Source organism: Xenopus laevis, chromosome 9_10S (assembly GCF_017654675.1).
Source record: "Xenopus laevis strain J_2021 chromosome 9_10S, Xenopus_laevis_v10.1, whole genome shotgun sequence".
In the NCBI taxonomy this organism is placed as follows: domain Eukaryota; kingdom Metazoa; phylum Chordata; class Amphibia; order Anura; family Pipidae; genus Xenopus; species Xenopus laevis.
In genome coordinates, this window is record NC_054388.1 from 48,290,951 (window position 1) to 48,311,473 (window position 20,523).

Below are 20,523 nucleotides of genomic sequence, written 5' to 3' on the forward strand. Positions count from 1 at the left end.
CAGCAGCAGGCTCTGTGTCGCTGAACTGATCGCAAGAGAACAAAAAGTTTCAGAAGATGGCGCCTGCTAACTCTGCTGCACTCCAAAATTAATACTTAAAGGAGAACTCCCCCCAGACAAAAGCCCCTATCCACAGCCATCAAATGAGCCCCCTCTCTGCAGAGTAGGGTTGCCACCTGGCCCGTATTTTACCGACCTGGCCGGTAAAAAAGAACGCTTGATGCCAATGTTAAGAATATAGGAAGGCCGGTATTTTTTTCCAGAAAAGGTGGCAACCCTACTGCAGAGTCAAAGTCAATAAAAGGTGTCTCTCATAGTAAAGCTGACTTATATATAGTGAATAAAGTACCCCCTCTTGTAAAATATAAGGATATTATAACTTACCGAGGAGTTTCATGACCATATAAAAACACGAGGCCGAAGGCCGAGTGTTTTTATACAGGTCATGGAACTCCAAGGTAACTTATAATATCCTCATATTTTACAACTGGGGGTACTTTATTAATTATAATACACAAATTTTAGTGAGTCATGTGACAGAAATTACATCACTACTCACCGTTTATAACTGATGACATCACTACTCACCGTTTATAAGGATATAATTTACAAGATATTCATGGCTTTTGTGTATTATAAGCAGATATGTGCAGTGGAGCTAGCAGGCACTATCAGTCTTAGGTTTCAAATGAATCACAAGAGAACACGAAGATTCAGAAGATGGCGTCTGCTAGCTCCACTGCGCATTTCTGCTTGTATAGGTCAGCTTTACTATGAGAGACACCGTTTATTGAAATAGACTCTGTGGGGAGGGAGCAGAGAGGGGGCTCATTTGATGGCTGTGGATTTGATGCCTTTTGTAGGGGGGGTAGTTCTACTTTAAGCAACAGTTTATATCATATTAAGTGGCCTATTAAAGAATCTTAACAAACTGGAATATAAATTTAAGTAAATATTGCCCTTTTACATCTCTTGCCTTGAACCCCTATTTTATGATATTCTCTGTGCTACCTCAGAGATCACTGACCAGAAATACTGCAGCTTTAACTGTAACAGGAAGAAGTGTGGAAGCAAAAGACAGAATTTTGTCTGTTAATTGGCTCATGTGACCTAACATGTATGGTGTGTACATAGTGAATCGTAGGATCCCACGGAACTGCCCATATTCTTTACAATGATCATTTTCTATTTAGGATTACTCAATGGCAATGCTACTAAAAAAGTATATAATTATAAAGATGGTTTATTTACAAAAATCAGGGTTATACATGAGCTATTTTATGCAATATATTTTATAGAGCTACATTGTTCTGGGGTATCATTTTCCCTTAATGAAATTGGGCAAATACATCAAAAGTATTTTATATTTAACACCTTGAATTCTCTGTGGGAGCCAGACTAATGTTACAGGGTTATGCCTGTGTAATAAATGATAGAGTGTGATACCCTTATTGACCTATTCTGTGACCCTCAAGCTGTTGTCAAACTGAAACTTCCCGTGATGTTAGGTGGTGATCGGCACGGCTAAAAGCCTGTAGGCTGGAAGCCACTGATGTAAATTCCCCTCTGCATGTGGGTAGAAATATTATTATAGGTGATTACTGTTTATTGGTTTTGTGGTTCCTCTGCTCCATTATTAATAGCTTAACCTATTCCTGCAGTTGTAGTGCTGAATCTACTGTTGAGTCTCCAACCAAGGTATCATGTGACCTGCTGAAAACTGATCTCACCTCCCCAGAGAAAAGCAATAGATCTTCTCCTGGCACCATGGCAACGCCAAGCTCCGCAACTGTGGGCAGCAATGAGATGGGAGTTGACACCAAAATGAGTGTGAGTGGGGGAGATCAGCTGGGACATGGCAGCACCCCTTGTAAATGGCTCTGTCCTATGTCAGAATGGGGGAGCAAACACAAGAGTCTTTAGATAATAATAGCTATAAATATTCAGGTTGGCCCATCACTCTGCTTTTTGGGGACACTTACCCTTGTAATCAGACACAATGCTCAATTCCAGATTTGAGAGACAAAACAATTACCCGAATGAGAATATCACAAGCAAAGAAATAATAAAGTATATCTCCACTTCCTGCCTCCTGTAACCTCCCAGACACACTAACATGTAACTAACTTGTCATTACCTGTCACTAACCCATCCCGAGACTGTATCTGCCCCACAGACATCGGCACAGAACAAAAAAACATGTAACAATGTAATGACTAGAACAATACAGGCTTGCGCCAATCTGAACCCTTTGACTGGGATATCCGGCCCTGTCACTGGTAACTGATCTATTTCTGTACGGGTCTGGTTTAGTAGGGCCTGAGAATCTGCCTAAGAATTCAACTGCCCCTGTGTGTATTCACATTTCATTGGCTCTGTGTGTAGCAATGATGTGTAACCCAAACCCTCAGCAATGGCATCACTACACACACACACAGCTTCCCCAGCCACAAGCTAAACTGTCTGTGAACTGCAGAGAAAAAGAAATGTTCTTCTATTCATATGTATAAATACAAATATACAGAGAAGGAATGTTCTGGGCACACTAAGCTATACCTTGATACTGTACCTTGTAAGGAAAATAATACCACCTACCTCCCATAAGTATACATATAAATATAAATAAATACAAATATACAGAAAAGGAATGTTCGAGGCACACAATAAGCTGTACTCTCATACTGTACTGTCTAAGTGAAACAATATGGCATCTCCATCCCATAAATATACAGAAATGTAATGTTCTGGGCACGTTATCAGCTGTACCATACTGTACTATATAAGGGAAACAATATGGCAGCTCTGAACCACATGTATAAACGACATATATCTAATGGATTTTTTTTATTGTTCAGCTCTGTGGTTCTACTTGCCGGAGGTCCAGCTCTGATATGACTTATGAAAATGTAGAAACAGGAAAGACCCCACGTGGGTGCCGCCTGCGTCCACATTTCAGTGACCCCATGCCTACTGATGCAGTGAAGAGGAAGCAGCTGGAGCTGAAAATTGCAGCAGCCGCTCGGCACCATGCACAGAGGAGGAGACAAGACAAAGATAATGGTGAGTAAAATTCAGTGGTGCCCACTGAGGGCGCAATACATTTACAGTCACCAAATATTTAGTGCCAATAGCTTCTTGTGGTTACGTACATAGTTACATAGCAGATGACCTGTGCCGCATCCATCAAGTTTAGCTTATTGTTCAGGGAAAACATGTCTAATAGCCAGCTGAGCTAGAGAAAGTTGCATCTACGTTGAGTAATTGCTGTTCTGTGGTTGCCTAGGCCCAGTTCTAATGAAGGCCAACACTACAACATCCTGTGTCTCTGAGAAGGAAACCAGTTCAAATGCTGGACAGCACCACCGATCCAGACACCGCTGGAGCAACATCAGCAGCCTGAGTACAGACAGTGGGATTGTGGGAGTTAATGATGAGAAGGAAGAGGGTGAATTGAGCATGAGAAGGGCCACAAAACCAGCAGAGGTGGAAAGGGTGGACAGTGGGATAGGAGATGCCTTCTCCAGGAGGTGCAGACGTCGAGTAGCAGAAGGCTCAGCTTCATTGGAGGCATGGGAGGCCCATCGCCCTTGTACAGACTGTGGGGAGAGAGACCTGGGAGTGGATACAGGGTACAGGGGCAAACAGAGGGAAACCTTATGCACCAAATGCCTGATGCACAGGATGGAGAGGAAAGAGGCCATTATGGAGTTTGTGAACACTGAGGCCAGTTATGGGGAGGACCTGAAGATCATTAAAGAGGAGTTTTATATCCCCATGCAGATTGCAGGGCTCCTCACCAATGAGCAGCTCTTGGTGATCTTCACCAATGTCCAGGAGCTCATAGGCCTAAACGAAAAGTTCCTGGAGGTTTTGCAGGAGGAGATCGACCAGGCATTTGATCAGGTAACAAATCACTAATGAAAGTCAATAAATGATGGGTTCCGTTTTTGGATACATCCCTCTTTTTAGTAGGTACCAATACATTAATGACCATTAATGGGTAAATCCAGTTGGAATTAAACCAAGGCCAACTGGCATAAACCTCAGTTGAAAAATCTCTGCATAAATTATTTCCCCCAGCACTGATCCCACCAATCCCACTGCCATGCCAAATAGAGCATCTCAGGTGTAGGATATGCACAGGTACAACACTATGACTCTCTGTACTTCTTGGACCTGGGCGGCTTTCTTTCCCATGGTCATGTAAGAACCACCCCCTAGGTAAGGCAATCCAAAACTTACCCAGGAAGAAAGTTCTGACTTTCTGCACTTCCTGCTCTTTATTAAGTGTATTAAATAATCCTCCACCACTTACTTAAGCACGGAGCTGTGAATGTATTTACATAATTTCTCTTGGGCTTCTCCACTTAAGCTCCATTCTCTACCTGGAGCAGAGGGTATAGAGTGCTCCAGGCACTGGGCTTACCTGAATAATGGGGGGAATAATTAGATTCACTTACTCAGGTGGCGGTTTCTGCTTGACAATTGAAAAGAGAGCAGTCTGTACAGAGCTCTGTACCTGATCCTATGCATATCCTACACTTGAGCTGCTCTGTTTGGCCTGGCAGTGGGATTGGTCCTGGCAGATAGAACTATCTGTCCTAAAAACGTGGTTTTCCTATAGCATTGACCATTGTGAAGCTGGTATGAAGCAAGAGCTCCCTCTAGTTTCCAGACCTGAGCAAACTGCTTTATGATCTTTTTCTCGGCATTAGACTTGAATGCAAAATCCTCACTGTCGTGGGGGGGGGCAAATTGTATCTAAGTAGAGGCTGTAATCCAATACATTACACTGTAGGTTAAACTGACCAACTGTAACAAAGTCTTCCCTTTTTAAGCCAGTGCAGAATTATGTACATTATGTACTTCTTCATTATATAGAAGTACAGTTTAACCCCCCTCCCACATGCTTAGTGAGCAGAACTTTTCCTGCAAAAGAAATGAATCTCTGTCCTTTGATGTTCAATGGGCCTTAGGAGCTTGCACTTGTTGTATTGTGCCCAGTAAGCAGCAGTAGTCGGAACATGAATGATTTATATCTGCCCTCTCATTATACTGCGGCACTGCTGCTCCCTTGCAGGCAGATCCAGCGGTAATGCTGAGTAAGTGAATGAATTCCCTACGGAGCTGCGCTATTATTATTGCTCCACTTAACGGCCACACAATTTGTCCAATGGTTCTGATGCAGCACTGCCCCTAAGGCTCAATAACAGTTTATCGAGACTGTGTTATCCTTTCATGGATTCATGGTGCAGTCCTCTTCTGTCACAATATATAACAAATTACAGGGAGGTGCTGTCCTCTTACAGCCTTATGGGATACAATTAGCAGTGGCTGCAAGTGGTGAGAACTATTACTGCATCTAGTACAGTATCTACAACAGGGGTCCCCAACCTTTTTTACCCGAGAGCCACATTTAAATATAAAAAAAGTTGGGGTGCACACTAGTGATGCCCATTTTGCTTTTTCACCAATGGGCAACAACATTTTATTTGATATGCAACTAATTGCGCAACAGATTTTTGATGCGTGACAATTTTTTTCACCCATTAGAGTCAATGGCCATCATTTTTGCAGCAAAACTTGGAGAAAATTTCACTCATCACACAAGTATGAAAAAGTTCCTAGGGGTTCTAAATAAGGGTTATTATAGGCTTCTGGAAGCAACATCAAAGGTCTTGGTGAGCAACGTGTTGCTTGCGAGTAGGGTTGCCACCTTTTCTGGTAAAAAATACCGGCCTTCCTATATATTTATCTTTTTTTCCTATTAATAACATTGGAAAAATCGTTTTTACCGGCCAGGTGGCAACCCTACTTGCGAGCTACTGGTTGGGGTTCACTAATCTATAGGTACTGCGAATTCTACAAATGAAAATAATTGGAAGAACCCCCAAATGTTCCCACCATTTATTGTGTTTCTACCCTTTCCAGGAGGATGACGACCTTATAACTGTTTGCCTTGGGGAGGTGTTCCTGGAGTTTGTAAATATGCTTCCGGCCTTCCAGACTTACTGCCTCCAGCATTCGGCCTCAATCACATTGCTCAACGCTCTGGAGAAGGAGAAAGAGTTGCTACGGTGAGGCCCTGAACCAACCTATATTAGTCATAATACCAATAACACTTGTATAACCCTCCACTCACCCTGAGTTCCAGGGCTTGTGCTTGATTGTGATTGACCAAATACTGTATTAAAGAGTAACTAAAGGCCCTGAAAATAACACCTTTGTGTTACTCAGTCTCCATCTATCATATAGGAATTTGAGGCCCCTTGCCTAAGACCTAACTACAGCCCTGGGACCAGCATGTCCGGAAAATGTAGATAGTAGAGTCCATACATGAAGTTGCTTCTGGACAATATAACAGGGTGACTGGGGAACTGGCAGCTATGCTCTCAATCTCAGCAAGGCACCCCCGCTCCAGGTGTAGGAAATGAGGTCAATTAACAAGAGAGCTGAGAGAAAGCAAACGAAGAGGCAGAACTTGCTGCTAAGTGCTCTTTATTGCACACAACATGTTTTGGGCCCAGAGCCCTTTATCAAGTGTGCATACATGAAGTTGCATAGGGCTGCTGTGCATCGCTATGCAGCCCTATACAATAATAGATTGGTGCTGGCAGTTGGTACTTCCATGCTAGTGGTGTATATTTTATTATGTATGGAACAGAAAGGGTTAAACAGTGTATATTAGAAAATCATTTACTTTTCCTCCTGCTACTATCATCTGAAAGTACAAGCAGCACAGAAGGGGTGGTAGACCGAGAATGCAATAATTGCGTGCCCCAGTTACCTAGGAGATAGTCACTAAGATGTTTCCTTCTCCCCAGGATATTTCTGGACGTGTCTCAGAACGACAACACCGCCTTACGGCGGATGAACCTGCGATCGTTCCTAATCGCTCCATTACAGAGGGTCACGAAGTACCCGCTCCTCCTCAGCCGAATCCTAAAGAGCACCACCGAATTCCATCAAGACCACTGCAGCTTGTGGGAAGCCAAGAGTCGAATTGAATCACACCTAGAGCACATTAACATGAAGACCAAGCAAGAGGGGAACTCTTGGACAATACGTTCTTTCCGAAGGGAGAGCAAGAGAACCAGGGAGGTAACCAAAATCGAGATGAGAGAGTTAGCCATCAAGCAGGTGGGTTGGCCAAGAGAGGACACACGCTTTATAAAAGAAGGGGTGCTACAGCTTGCCCAACCTACTGATGGTCAGTGGATCAAGAAAGGTTGCAAAACGCTTAAGTTCCAGAATATCCAGGCTCTGCTCATGGTCAATATGAGGAGGGTGTCAGTGTCAGAATCAAGTCTGGAAGCCAGCACCACTGAGAACCCAACTGTTAGGGACGCAGTGCTGGTTGTGATCAAAGATAAGAGTAACGGGAAGTTTGTGTTTTTCCGGGAGCCTCTGAAACTCAGCAACTGTGTGGTGTCAATCGACCCTGACTGTGATGATACCTTTGAACTGCTGGAGATCCGACGAGAAGGATTAGTCCTCCGGGACAGAGACATCACCCGGACTCATCACTGGTACCAGCAGCTCAAGATCTACTCCGGGTGGTTGGGAACATGGAAGAGACGTCGTAACGCACTGCCCAACATTATGATAAGTACCACACAATGCAGGTCGTGAACCCATTGGTGGTTCCTCTGCTAAAATCCCTGATGGGGCTGAACTCCTCCATGGGCTGATCCTGGAAAAATAACAGAGATCTGGTTGTTTCTACTTTCTGTCAGATCTAGTTTTAGTTCTGTCACATTCCAGCAGAAGCCACAGCACGGCACATTCATGGTTTCCAAAGGGGAAAAACAGCCACAAGATTATGCTATTATCAGTTAAAAGAACAAATCTAATTGGGTTATGCTGAGCAAATTTGCACATAAACTATTGGATCAGATGCAAGCACTTGGGTGAGGGATCCAGTATGGGTTGGTTACATAAAATGATTCAACAGAGTAAGGAGTTTTTGCTTTGCTGAGATATATAAAGGTACGACTATAACCTCTGGGTGATATTGTCACATAGGGAATCACTGTTCAAGGGGAACTGCAATCATTCATTATCTCATGTAAAACCCATTGATTATATAAACTAAAATGATTCATGTTTACAGTAATTATATAAATTAATTAGCAGCCCCCAGTGTAGCCAATCAGTGCAGTGTCTTTCCAGATGACTCCAAGAGTCACATGCGGAGCCCTATTTTTAATATAATAAGGGGATGGGGCAGGCATATTAAGAATAGGGCTCTGCATGATTCAGAGCAATGTTACAGTCAGGGTAAAGTGACCACTTCCAGGCAATTGAGAGTAGTCACGTCTTTGTTCTGGTGATGTCATATCTGAAGATACACAGCACGCATTTAAGGGGAGCTCAAGAAAGGAAGCCCTATCAGATTGTTAGATAAGATTTACTGCACTGACATGGCTAAGGGAAACCTTGTTTATTCTATTGTTTCACGGGTTATGGCAGAACATGGAACAGCTAGATCAAAGGCCTTGGCAGGCAAAAGGTTAAAAAAAACTACATGACTAGGGGACTGGAGTTTAAAGGCAGAGTGACAAATTATGGCAGTTCCCCTTAGATATGGAGCAGGGTTTGGGTAATTATAATTACCATGTGGATTATATTCATTTAAACCTTGGAATTAAGTTGCCATGGATAGTGCAGAACAGGATTGTGAGCTCTGTGTGCAGCCTGCTGTGCTGGACTACAATTCTCAGCATGTAATTGATACACAGCAGAAGATAAACATTCTGCAGATTCCTGGTTTAAGGGTCTGGCCACACGGGCAGATTTGGGGAGTTTAGTCGCCAGGCTAGTTTCCTTGAAAACGAAATGCTCTGTGTGCCTGCCCCCAGGCGATTTTCATTTTAGCCGGTGGAAGGCAGGGGAAAGCAGATCGGGGAAATTAGTTGCAGCAAAGAAGAGGAGATTTGTCGCCTGGCGACTAATCTCCCCGAATCTGCCCATGTGGCTAGACCCGTAGTGGTTAGCAATGATTTTGAGGGTTAAACATGATATGAAGGGATGAAGTGCAGAGAGGAAATTGACTCAAACACACAGCAGATTCTACATGAAACATCTCTGGGCTCCGGGGCCCGCGGCTCACAACGTGCCTTTCCTGCTCAAGTGATGCAACTGCCTGAACTAGTTTTCTTTTTTAATAAATTGGAAATGTCATTGAGTCTCTGTCTGGTCTGTGATGTTAAGTCAGATTCCCTCCCAAGGTTCGTTTTGACTAGCGAATTCCCCAAAATTTCCTGCAGTTGCATCTAATGACTATTTAGATCCTACCAGGTGCTCTGGGGCCATGTGCAGCTGGTTACCTGTGTACCTCAGAGAAGGGGTTGGACCATTAGTGGTACCTAGAAAGAGATGCTGTTAGTTAATTACATTATATACTACAAATGGGGCTTCGCGTTCACTTCTTGCTAGATCCAAATTAAGGCTTAACATTTAACAGCGAGGGCTCTGGGTCCTGTAATTACATTGACTAAAGCTGGCCATAGACGCAAAGATCCGATCGTACGAATCCTCGAACTATCAGACTTCCCAATCTCCAGACCTGCCACTAACCATTCAGATCAAATAAAGTAGAAAAGAACAGATCAGCCGCTGTTCTGCCCCTGACAGCAATCATACAAAAGTTATGTCCGACAAAAGCTAGTGACAGTCTCCCACTGAAAATAGTACGATCGGCAATACCTGCAGAGATATTATCGGCAGTCGACAGAACTTTTTTAACCTGTCTGATTGACCAAACGACCGATCTCCGCTGGACGAAAATGTCGGGACTCTCCACACACGGTCCGAAAATCGTACGAATCAGATATTTGCGTCTATAGCAAGTTTAAAAGGTAAATAGGAATGGCATACACTAGTGATACTCAACCAAAGGCTCACAAGCAACATTGCTCACCAACCCATTGGATGTTGCTCCCAGTGGTCTCAAAGCAGGAGCTTATTTTTGAATTTATGGCTTGGAGGCAAATTTTGGTTTCATAAAAACCAGGTGTACTGCCAAACAGAGTCTCTCAGTCACACATAGGGCTTACAGCCAATCACAGCCCATAATGGCACCCCCCCATAACTTTTCTCTTGCTTATGTTGCTCCCCAACTTTTTTTTACATTTGAATGTGGCTCACAGGTAAAAAGAGTTGGGGACCGACAGAACACACCGTTAGGGCCATCAAAAATCACAGATCCCCGTACGTCAAAAATTTCTGGGCAACAGGCCTCAACCCTAGTGATGTGCTGGCCAGCCCGATAACCTCGCACCCCCATTTGTGGGTAGTGGGCGGGTCCGGGTTGAGCTCTCTTCCTGTTCTTCCCACCCGCCACCTTACACTTTGGGCTTCCGACATCCTTTTTTATAGACGCACACCTTCTCGCCCCGCCCCTTTTGTGACGTCATCGGTTGGGCAGGTCTATAAATGGAAGTCGGGCGCGCCGCACATCACTACTAGACCCCACACACAAGATTAAAACAAAAAAGACACACAAAAACATGGTTACTAAAAACCCATTGGTGGTCAGGAGCCCCCAATAAAAGTTAAAAAAACTCCACTGGCCAATCCCCCCCTTTACAAGTTAAAAAACCCCAATGGTGTCTAGGCCCCCCCCCTAAGGTTATAAAAAAAACAAGTTTTTTTTGGGCCTGGGATTTAAAAAAAAAAAAAACTTTATATAGGTCATGTTCACTGAACAGAAATGTACCATGTGGCCCCCCAGGGCCGCGCCGCACAGGCGCCCGAGGCAAGCCGGCAGACGCGGCGCCGGCTTAGCCCAAGTGCGCATGCGCAAGGTGGCGCTCGCGTGCGCATGTGCAAAAAAAGCTGTAGTTTTTACTTCTTTTGCGCTTCTGCGCATGCGCGAATTGGCGCGAATGTGCGCCTGCGCAAATTGCCGAGAGATACATTCGCGCACATGCGCAGGAGCGCAAGAAGCCGTAAAAACTACAAAGAGTCGGGCACCAAACTGGGGGTAGGCGACAGAGGAGGTGCGTGCCTGGCGCCCCCCGGCTTTGCGCCCTATGCACGTGCCTACTCTGCCTACCCCTAGTTCCGGGCCCTGTGGCCCCCATTCAAGTCGCTGACTAACTCAGAGTTAAAGAGCTGAAAAGCAGGAAGTTGGATTCTGGCTGTTTTATTAGACATCTGTTCACTCCAGCCTTTATATATTACATTTTTGGCTAACTAACTATATTAGAAACATTTTTTATTTTGCACAGCCTATCTATTTACACAGTTTTCATTTTCACACTGAACTGTTCCTTTAACCTGTCAGTTAGAGTTTCTAATGCTAACAGACTATTGCTGCACAAATATGGCAGCCCCCTCATAGAGGAACAGGGTAGTAAGACAGATAATGTAAAACCATCAGGCAAATACTTTTATAGAAAAATTATAAATAGCATTCAATGACAATGTTATGATAGATAATAAAAAAGGTTATTTTCTGATGTCAGTATCTAATAAGTTTACAAAAACATTTGGGTGCTATATTGTTCCAGAGGTACCCAGGGCACAAATAAACACCCACTCCCAATCTCACACTAACTGGCCTTCAGGCTGGGCTCCCATAGCTCATAAAGTTACAGATATATAAAAACTTTGAGTTAAGCTGTCCATAGATGTAAAGATTTTTAATAGATCCAATCGTTATCGTTAGACCAGTCAGACCTCGATTATCTCGAAATGATCGTTTAAATGTACGATGTGTCCATCAACTAAAAAGACCATTTCAGGCGATAATGCCAGCAAAACTGAAGTGTAGCTGCCTGCTTGGCCCTGCAAACATAGATAGATTGCACTGGGACCGATAAAGATTTTTAAACCTGGCCGATCAATTTTCTAACAGATGTCGGGCGAAAAATTGTAAAATGTAATATCGTTCGAATCCCACTAACCGCACAATAATTTGACGGATTTGTCAGACTGCACTGAAATCGGTCATTCGCCAGAGAAGAATCGTCGCGCTTTAGAGTCCCCCTGCTATAGTCCCAGGATAATATCTTACAGTATTCTTTGAGCCTGAGAAGCCATTCAGCAATGTCTCCCTCTACTGGTCATATAGTATACGGTTTTTATTCAGCAGTACATTTGTTGCAGCTCTCAAGCAACTAGTCTGATTTGATGCTATTAAACGGGAAAGAAGCCAAATTGTCATCAATTACTGAGGGAAGTTGATCATTTCACAACCTCAAAGTAACAGATTTAAATCAGATATTGTGATGAATGGTTACATGAACCGAATGATTGGTACAGTGCTACGCAATATGTTGGCGCTATATAAATACATGTTAATAATAATGGGTAACGGTATCTGGTCCTGCAGGCCGAGAACATCTCCCCCTTAGTTATAAACAGAGTGGCTCTGGAATAGAAACACACAATTGTTCACAGCACCCTACTGACATCCATAGAGTAAGTTTATTGGGAAACAAGACAACTTGCAATGAAGAAGCAACGAACCTGGGTTTCAGACTCAAAGTCCCTGTTGCCCCCATGATCCCCCCCCTTCCTGCCCAGAATGCAATTCCATATCCAAGTGCAGAGCAATGTCTACAGAACAAAGTCTGTATGGAAGGGTCTCATTCTTATGTAAGGTTGCCACCTTTTCTGGAAGAAAAATATTTACCTTTTTTTCCCCTATTAATAACATTGGGATCAACCATCATTTTTACAGGCCAGGCCGGTAAAATACTGGCCAGGTGGCAACCCTATTCATAGGGTGGAGGACATGCAGCCACAAAACCGTGAACCTGAATACTGCCTCCGGTGAACTCCCTGCAGCAGGATGAGAATCCTGCACATTAAAAAGGTGCCGGTGGGAAGGCAGGAGCAACCTCTTCTCTATGGCAGTGCAGCATCAAAATTTTCCCACTCACTCCACAGTCTCTCTCCCTCCCCAATGATGAACATGTGGAAAGTTTGAACATATTTCTGGGAGTTTTAGCACCATGTTTTATTATGTGTTATAACAGTTTTCTAATGAACAATATGTGGCATTGTTGCTTCCACTACGCTGCACTCGCCAACACCTAGGTTGCCATCTTATTGTTTTTACCAATAGGAAAGTCTGCCTTCTCATTCTCTGTTGGGGTTAATGGAACTCCCACAATCCTCTGTGAAACAGTTCAATAATCAAAGTCCAGCTTGTCATGCTAAGAGAGAACAGGGTATATATGGCATACCACCCAACATTTAGGAAACAGAAAGAGGGACAAAAAGATTTTCCGCACAATTTTTGGCCAAACCCATTTTTGGCTACACCCCCTAATTACCATGTTCATTTTAGATAATTTAGCAGGTTATTAAAGTCTGAACACATTTCTGTGGTTTTTACATGTTATTAAAGTTTTGCAAATGAAGGTGAATTGCCCTTTAATCTGTGAGTCTTCGTTCATACAAAAGTATGTTAAGTATCTATTCTGGGCTGTCTGCCAATACCCAATTAAGTCAGAAACTTTGTATCTGTTTCTGGCTGTACAGTGCAGCAGATCAAAGAGAAACTCGGGACTTATCAGTACAAATCCGTGACAGCGGGTTGAGCTGTCAAAACGCGACAGTAGGTGGTATGATATGGTGCTCTATTTTAATGCTATTCACACACCTCAGTTACCAAGATAAATTTTATGCGAATAGAGAGGATTCACACACCTCAGTTACCAAGATAAATTTTATGCGAATAGAGAGGAGCCAACAAAACCTGAAAATGTATCACAATAATCCAGATAAAGGAAAATCAATTATTGCTAGATTCTAAATTGCTTGCAGGATGGCACTCGTTTTCTGAAGTTTCCTCGTGAGGCAGCTTCGGAAAACGAAGCACACAAAACGCCATCCCGCCGGCAATTTCGATTCTAGCTGGCGGGAGGCAGTTCGGGGGGGTTTCTCGGCCCAAAGAAGAGGAGATTTGCACTTGTCACTGGGCGACTAGTCTTCCCGAATCTGAGCGTGTCTCTGCCCTAAGGATGAAGATACACAGAGCTACTAGTAGTAGCTACTTGTCACAGCTACAAAATAGACAATGGTGATAAGTTGGCTTTGCTAAGACACTACTTGTGTTTTAGCAGAGGCAATTCTCAGTATTGTCTATCGCAGGGTAGCTGCTACTAATAGATGGGTGTCTTCATCGCCCTAATAGAGAATATCTGGGAAAGAGAGCTAGAATAGAATCTTCTTAAAGGAACAGTAACATCAAAAAAATGAAAGTGTTTTAAAGTAATAAAAATATAATGCAGTGTTGCCCTGCATTGGTAAAACTGTTGTGTTTGCTCCAGAAACACTACTATTGTTTATATAAATGAGCTGCTGTGTGGCAATGGGGGCAGCCATTCAAAGGAGAAAAGGTTCAGGTTACACAGCAGATAAGCTATGTAGAACATAATTTAACCTGTGCCATTTAGCCTTTTTTCAATTTCCACCATTGCTACACAGCAACTTGTTTATATGAACTATAGTAGTGTTTCTGAAGCAAACACATCAGTTTTACCAGTGCAGGGCAACACGACATGATATTTTCATTACTTTAAAACGCCTTTATTTTTTTGGTGTTACTGTTCCTTTAATATTAGGTTTTTTAGTAACAGAAGGTGGCGCTGCAATTATTTATCAGGAGGGCACTGAGGCCTCCGGCCTGTAGGTGTCGCTGTACATTTCCAGTCCCCCAGTGGCGTTGTGCAAGTGAAGTCTCCCGCCAATAGCAGTCGCTGCGCAATTCTATACTAACAGCTATGGACAATTTCCGCCTCCCGCCGGCAGGTGTCGCTGTACGTCAAAACGTCTCCAAACCCCACGTGTTCTCCGTCGTTGACACGCTGCGTTACAGCCCGAAGAGATGGCGGAGGAGTTGGTACAGAGTGAGAAGCTGCTGTCCCTGGACCCGAAGCTGCAGGAGGATTTCCAGCAGAAAGTGCATGATATCAGGCGGAAACGCAAGGTAAGACGCCAGGTTCATTCCTGGGCTGCTGTGGTTGGACGAACCTGCGGCTCTCGTAGTTTTCTGCGAGTTCTAGTTTTGTACAGCTGGGCGGGGAGACTGTAAATACGACAGGGTTTCGGCCTTACTGGTTCTCTTCAGGGGATGAGTGTGGGTAGACTTTGGTTAACATTATATGGGTCCCTGGTTGTTGTTAAAGTATAACTCTAAGATCCAATGCCAGGGCTGTTCCATAAAGCAATAGAAGTGGCTTTTATTAACATGGGGGGTGTATGTGAATTTAAAGGCCACTTTATGGGGGAAGGGGATTTTGCTGTATTTTTGCTGACTTTATTCCTTTCCCTAGGCCAATGCCCTCACTCCAGGGGTGATATACATTGGGCACATTCCCAAGTCATTGATTGAGCCGCAGCTGCAGGAGTATTTCAACCAGTTTGGCACAGTTACCCGGCTGAGGCTGTCCAGGAGTAAGAAGGTAAGTGCCCAGCACAGTGGACTGTACTGAACTATCCCTCGCTGATTCATCTTGTCACATGGGTAGATCTGCCTCTCTGATGCCTCTTGTGCTTTTCAGACAGGGAACAGCAAGGGATACGCGTATGTGGAGTACGAGTGTGATGAAGTGGCTAAAATCGTTGCCGATACAATGAATAATTATCTGTTCTGTGAGAGACTGCTGAAATGTAAGTGCTCCCCCCCCCCCCGACTGCTTGACTAGAATTTACTGGGCCCTACTGCGAATTTATTTTAGGGCGCCCCTTAAGATTTAGGAACAAGAAAGTCATTTTCTTAATTCTATCAGTGAATATTAAAAGTCAGTGGCCCCATTTGGTAGCTTTCCCCAGCTTTAAGTCTTAACGGGGTTGCCAGGTCTAATTTTCAAAACAAAAGTCAACTACACAACCAGGCCACAACTAGCCAAGGAGTACGTCAAATGTAGCCCAAAAATAACACAATATGTGCAATGAAAAAAAGTCTAAAAAATAAATGAATATATGTGAAAATACACATTTTTCCATGAAGCAAAATGGGGCAGATTGGCCTGTCACCAGGGGTGTAACTACAGAGGGTGGCCTAGGCGGTATAGGGGCCCCATAAGTCCCTGATACATATACAGTTTCAATAAGTATTGCTAAAACAGGTCCACCTGTAGACATTTTGGTGGCCAGCTGATTTTTGCTCCAAAATGGTCTGAAATTGAGGAAAGTCACCAGAAAATGCATGAATGCTTCAGAGTGACGGGAGACTGGGGTACAGAGTCCAAAATCTGGTAACTTCTAAGTTCTACTCAAAGTCAGTCCCATTGCATGCTGGGGTTTGTAGTCTTACATTAAAACTTGCCAGTTGGCAATTTGTTAAACAAAAAATACAGTACCCAACATGCATTGGGAGCCGCAGGCTTGGCACATTAGGGCAAGAAAAAAACTTTGGCTGGTTTCCAAAATACAAACCAGCCAAAAGCCCAAAAAGTAGCCCAAATCCATACCATGGCTAGTTTGTACTTTCAAAACCTGGCAGGGCTTTAAATTAGTAGCCCAATTTGGCTGGAAACACAGCAACATGGCAACCCTGAGTATTAGGCAGAATTCCTTGGTCAGTTGTGATGACCACGCCTCACCTCCTGCTTCACCACTGGGAGGAGAGCAACCCAAAAGCAGGCATTTTGGATCAGTTCCCTGCATATAGGGTAGAGCAGGGGCACCTTGAGTTCACTTATATTAGAAAGGCCCAGCTTCATTGCGAGTAGACAACCCTCTACAATGCTGTTTAGGGCTCCTCTGTAACATGAGGGAAGAACAACCCCATTAAATAAAGCAGGTTCCGGCTTTTCACTTGTCTATAGTAGATTGCCTTGGGCTTAGGAAACTCAAGAATAGAGCAGAGACTGAGTATATTTTGCCTTTAATGTGCACAGGTGAATTTGTGACCCCGGAGAAAGTCCACCCCCGGCTCTTTATTGGCTGCAACACCAGGTTTCGTAAGCCAACAAAGCCAGCGGTAACGAGGTACAACAGTAAGCGCAACAAGGAGGAAGTAAAGAAGATGACCCAGCGAATGATCTCGAAGGAGTATAAATTGAGGAAACGACTGGCAGAGAAGGGGATCGACTACGACTTCCCAGGATTTGTAAGTCTTTGAAGCAGTAAGCCAGGGCTAATTACAGCAGTGCAGTGGGGAAAGAGGAATTTGGTACACAGTCAGGTCTTTATGTCAGTTGTCACTTGCTGTTTTCACCTTTGGATCTGCTAGGCACTAATGTCACATGACTGATTATTAGCATATCAACAGAGGGCTCCAGGTTCTTGCGCCACATCACTTATCAGTAACATTTACCTGGTTGAATGAGGCAAGTTTGCCATATGCACCAGTGAGAAATGCAGATTAGACATAGAATGGTTAAAAGCCCCTAGCCCTGATTCAGTTTTTATGCCCCATTTCCACTAACCTTTTCTGTGCTGAACCCCAGGTAGCCGGGGTAGTGGCTGTGAAAGTGAATCTGTGAGTGTCTTGTTACAGGCGGCACATAGAGAGATGAGAAAAGAGCTGACATGTGATGCCAACACGTCTGTGAGTAGTCAGGTAAGCATAGTAACACTCCTACTCGGTGATCCCTGGAACCAGATCTTCCTCTCCTTTCACTTACTGTCATTTCTGCCGTTATTGTTATGTCTGCCTTATCAATCCCAGCTGTATGTAGCTCACAAGCTGTCACTTTGCTCCCAGCATCTTCAGCTGATAGAATTCAAGCCTTTATTAATTGTACAACACGCTGTCATTAAAGGACCAGTAAAATCAAAAATATTTTTTAAAAGAAATTGTTAGTATACATTAAAAAAAACCACCAAGACAAATGAAACTTTAAAATCGCAAAGCTTTTATTAAGAAATAGCTTAGCGAAGCTCCGCTTCCAAAAAAAAAAAAAAACGACAGCATCGTGCAACGCTTGATTTCTCATCCCTGGCTATCGCCTATGAGAAAGGCAGGGAGGAGAAATCGAGCGGCGTGCCTTTTCTGAACAGAAGCGCAGCAGAGTTTCGGTAGGTTATCTCTTAAAAGAAAACTATACCCCCCAAACAATGTAGGTTTCTAAAAATGTATTGCATTAAACCGCTCATATGTAAAACCCTGCTTCATGTAAATAAACCATTTTCACAATATACTTTTCTAGTACTATGTGCCATTGGGTAATCATAAATAGAAAACTGCCATTTTAAAAAATAAGGGCCCCCCCCTGTGATCGTACGATCGTGGTGCACACAAACATACCAACAAATCATATTTGTTAGGTCACGATTTATTAGGCCAATTAACAGACCGAGTTCTGTCTTTTGCTTTAACACTTCTTCTGGTTACAATAAGAGTTGTAGTATTTCTGGTCAGGTGATCTGAGGCAACACACAGACCATCACGAAATGGTTCAAGGCAAAAGATGTAAAAGGGCAATATTTACTTAAATATATATTCCAGTTTGGTAAGATTCTTTAATATGCCACTTAATATGATAAGTGTTAATTTTGGGGGTATTGGTTTCCTTTAATTATAGACTTTGCGATCTTCGGTTGACAGGGATTAGGAAACAGGAGGTGGCAGCATTAAACCCTTTTCTTTGCACAGGACAATTTTATGTTATTTTCCTTTCTGCTCTCTCCTGTGAGAGGGCAATCTTAATGCTCCTGCCATTGAGTGACAATTTTAAATATCCAGCTGCCACTGCATTGCTAGGCACTCACAGTGTCCTCTAATCCTTAGGATCCCACCCCCGTCTGTACCCCAACAGTGCTGGAGAGGAGAAAATCTGTCCGACTGGAGCAAATTGAAGATGAGGAGGAGGATGATGATGAGGTTGTACTGAAATTGCCCCAGAGAGATGACGAGGTTGTGGTGAAGCTGCCACAGAAAGTCTCATCAGCTGCAAAGAGGCAGAAAATCTCCAAATTGGGGAAGAAAACAAATATAAAGGAGCTGAAATGATAAACTGTGTAAATTCCCCATCCCCATGTATCATAATGCAAGGACACCACAACAATGTGTCACATGTGCACTTGTTCCTCCCGTCTCTTTGGCTCCTCCTACAAGTGGTGTCATTCTCCAGTGGACTGAAATTCTGGGGTTATGGTAGTCCATAGCCTGTAGTATTTTCCCTTCTGGAGGCTGCAGCACAGTATATTGCCCTCTATTGGAAACCTGTATAATACCTTGTATTTCCATTCTGTGGCCCCCAACAGCTTGGCAGTAAGTAGACTGCTCCTTGTTTGCTCCCTCACAGACATAGGTGGAATCATTAGTGAGGGGCGTAGTTGTATGTGCCAATTGTTTTATAAAGACAGTGTCTCAGGCCTGTAGTGCTAATTGTGCAGTCAGATTTACCAACTTAATAAATACCTGTTCGCACATTGTGTGTTTTTGGCTGATGCACTATACATTTAAAATATGTTTTGGAATTGAATTCTACTAAAAACTGCATGTTCAAGCATTTTGAGCAACAATAATAAAACGTTCCAAAAACAGTTGGTAATAGTCCTGTATGAATTCACACACTCTAACCTGTGTAGGCAATGATGAATAATATATCACTTTTCACTCTGAGCTAAAAAATGATTGTGAACTTTAAAAATTGACCTTTTATTGGAGCACATTTTTCTACTATATATTTAGTATATGAGTATAATACTGTTCCATTCACGTTTTTACACAATATAGACAGACTCCTTTAAAATCCCAATATTTAAAATGGAAATCCAATGTCCTGCAACAGTTTAGCAGAACACAGTTGACCAATGGACCATATCAAAGAATCCTGTCTGTAGCTTTGGATCAGAAAAAAATACACTGAGATACAGAAAGTTTAAACTTGATGGACATTTTGTCTTTTAATTGAACCAAAAATGAAATCTTATTGTACAGTACTATGGCATATTGGTGTTTTCAAATTGTCTTCATAACACAATGGTTTATCTTACTTGCAGTTTTTAATGTGGCCAGCAAAACATGGCCCAGGCATAGTTCTGTGTGGGTACAATATGGCAGCACGCTGGTTTTGATCATTAGTTTGGCAGCAATTTCTTAATTATTTCTCAAGTGGAAGTGAAAGGGTATTTGATGCTTGTGGTGATTTATTAAGAGGAAGCTTTCCTTAATATTATCTATCCTAAATAAACCACTGGCCTCCTTTGTTTTGTATGGTTTTTACATGATCCGCAATGCTATTTTGGCTGTTTCCTAACTGTAGCTGAAAAGGCTGTGTGGTTGTCAAGGTTACTGACTCAGCAACCAAAAAAGTATTGGCTTAATTTTACAGCTTATTTTTTCAGGCTTTCAGCAGTCATCTGCCATTTTGATTTTAGCGTCCGGGTCTCAAGGCTAATAACACACTAACTACATACCGTATATACTCGAGTATAAGCCGACCCGAGTATAAGCCGAGGTGCCTAATTTTACCTACGAAAACTGGGAAAACTTATTGACTCGAGTATAAGCCTAGACACAACTACAGCTCTGTCTCCCAGCAGCGCACATTCTGCCAAAGCGACCCCCCCAGCGATCAACCGAACTTCTTTGCAAAGTTGATGGTGACA

At 43.1% G+C, this 20,523-nt stretch overlaps 2 protein-coding genes across 2 annotated transcripts in view; both read left to right on the plus strand.

The window, feature by feature from the left end:
- LOC108702891 overlaps window positions 1-9,187 on the plus strand; it is a 30,683-nt gene extending 21,496 nt beyond the window's left edge. Inside the window, exons 3-7 of the mRNA XM_018238660.2 lie at window positions 1,662-1,830; window positions 2,856-3,060; window positions 3,284-3,903; window positions 5,932-6,077; window positions 6,825-9,187. Coding sequence (XP_018094149.1) covers window positions 1,662-1,830; window positions 2,856-3,060; window positions 3,284-3,903; window positions 5,932-6,077; window positions 6,825-7,632 — 1,948 coding nt within the window. The 3' untranslated portion in view covers window positions 7,633-9,187. The remainder of the gene's footprint in view (window positions 1-1,661; window positions 1,831-2,855; window positions 3,061-3,283; window positions 3,904-5,931; window positions 6,078-6,824) is intronic.
- Window positions 9,188-14,842: 5,655 nt separating this feature from the next.
- Window positions 14,843-19,455, plus strand: nifk.S (nucleolar protein interacting with the FHA domain of MKI67 S homeolog). The gene is made up of 6 exons (NM_001197069.1): window positions 14,843-14,947; window positions 15,294-15,422; window positions 15,522-15,630; window positions 16,863-17,074; window positions 17,465-17,527; window positions 18,698-19,455. The coding sequence occupies exons 1-6, from the start codon at window positions 14,846-14,848 to the stop codon at window positions 18,917-18,919; spliced, it is 837 nt and encodes a 278-aa protein (NP_001183998.1). The 5' UTR covers window positions 14,843-14,845; the 3' UTR covers window positions 18,920-19,455.
- Window positions 19,456-20,523: the final 1,068 nt, after the last annotated feature.

Coding starts and splice junctions, on each gene's coding strand:
- nifk.S (NM_001197069.1), top strand. CDS start 14,846: ATGGCGGAGGAGTTGGTACAGAGTGAGAAGCTGCTGTCCCTGGACCCG. Junction 15,423..15,521: donor GGCTGTCCAGGAGTAAGAAG/GTAAGTGCCCAG, acceptor TGTGCTTTTCAG/ACAGGGAACAGCAAGGGATA. Junction 15,631..16,862: donor CTGTGAGAGACTGCTGAAAT/GTAAGTGCTCCC, acceptor TAATGTGCACAG/GTGAATTTGTGACCCCGGAG.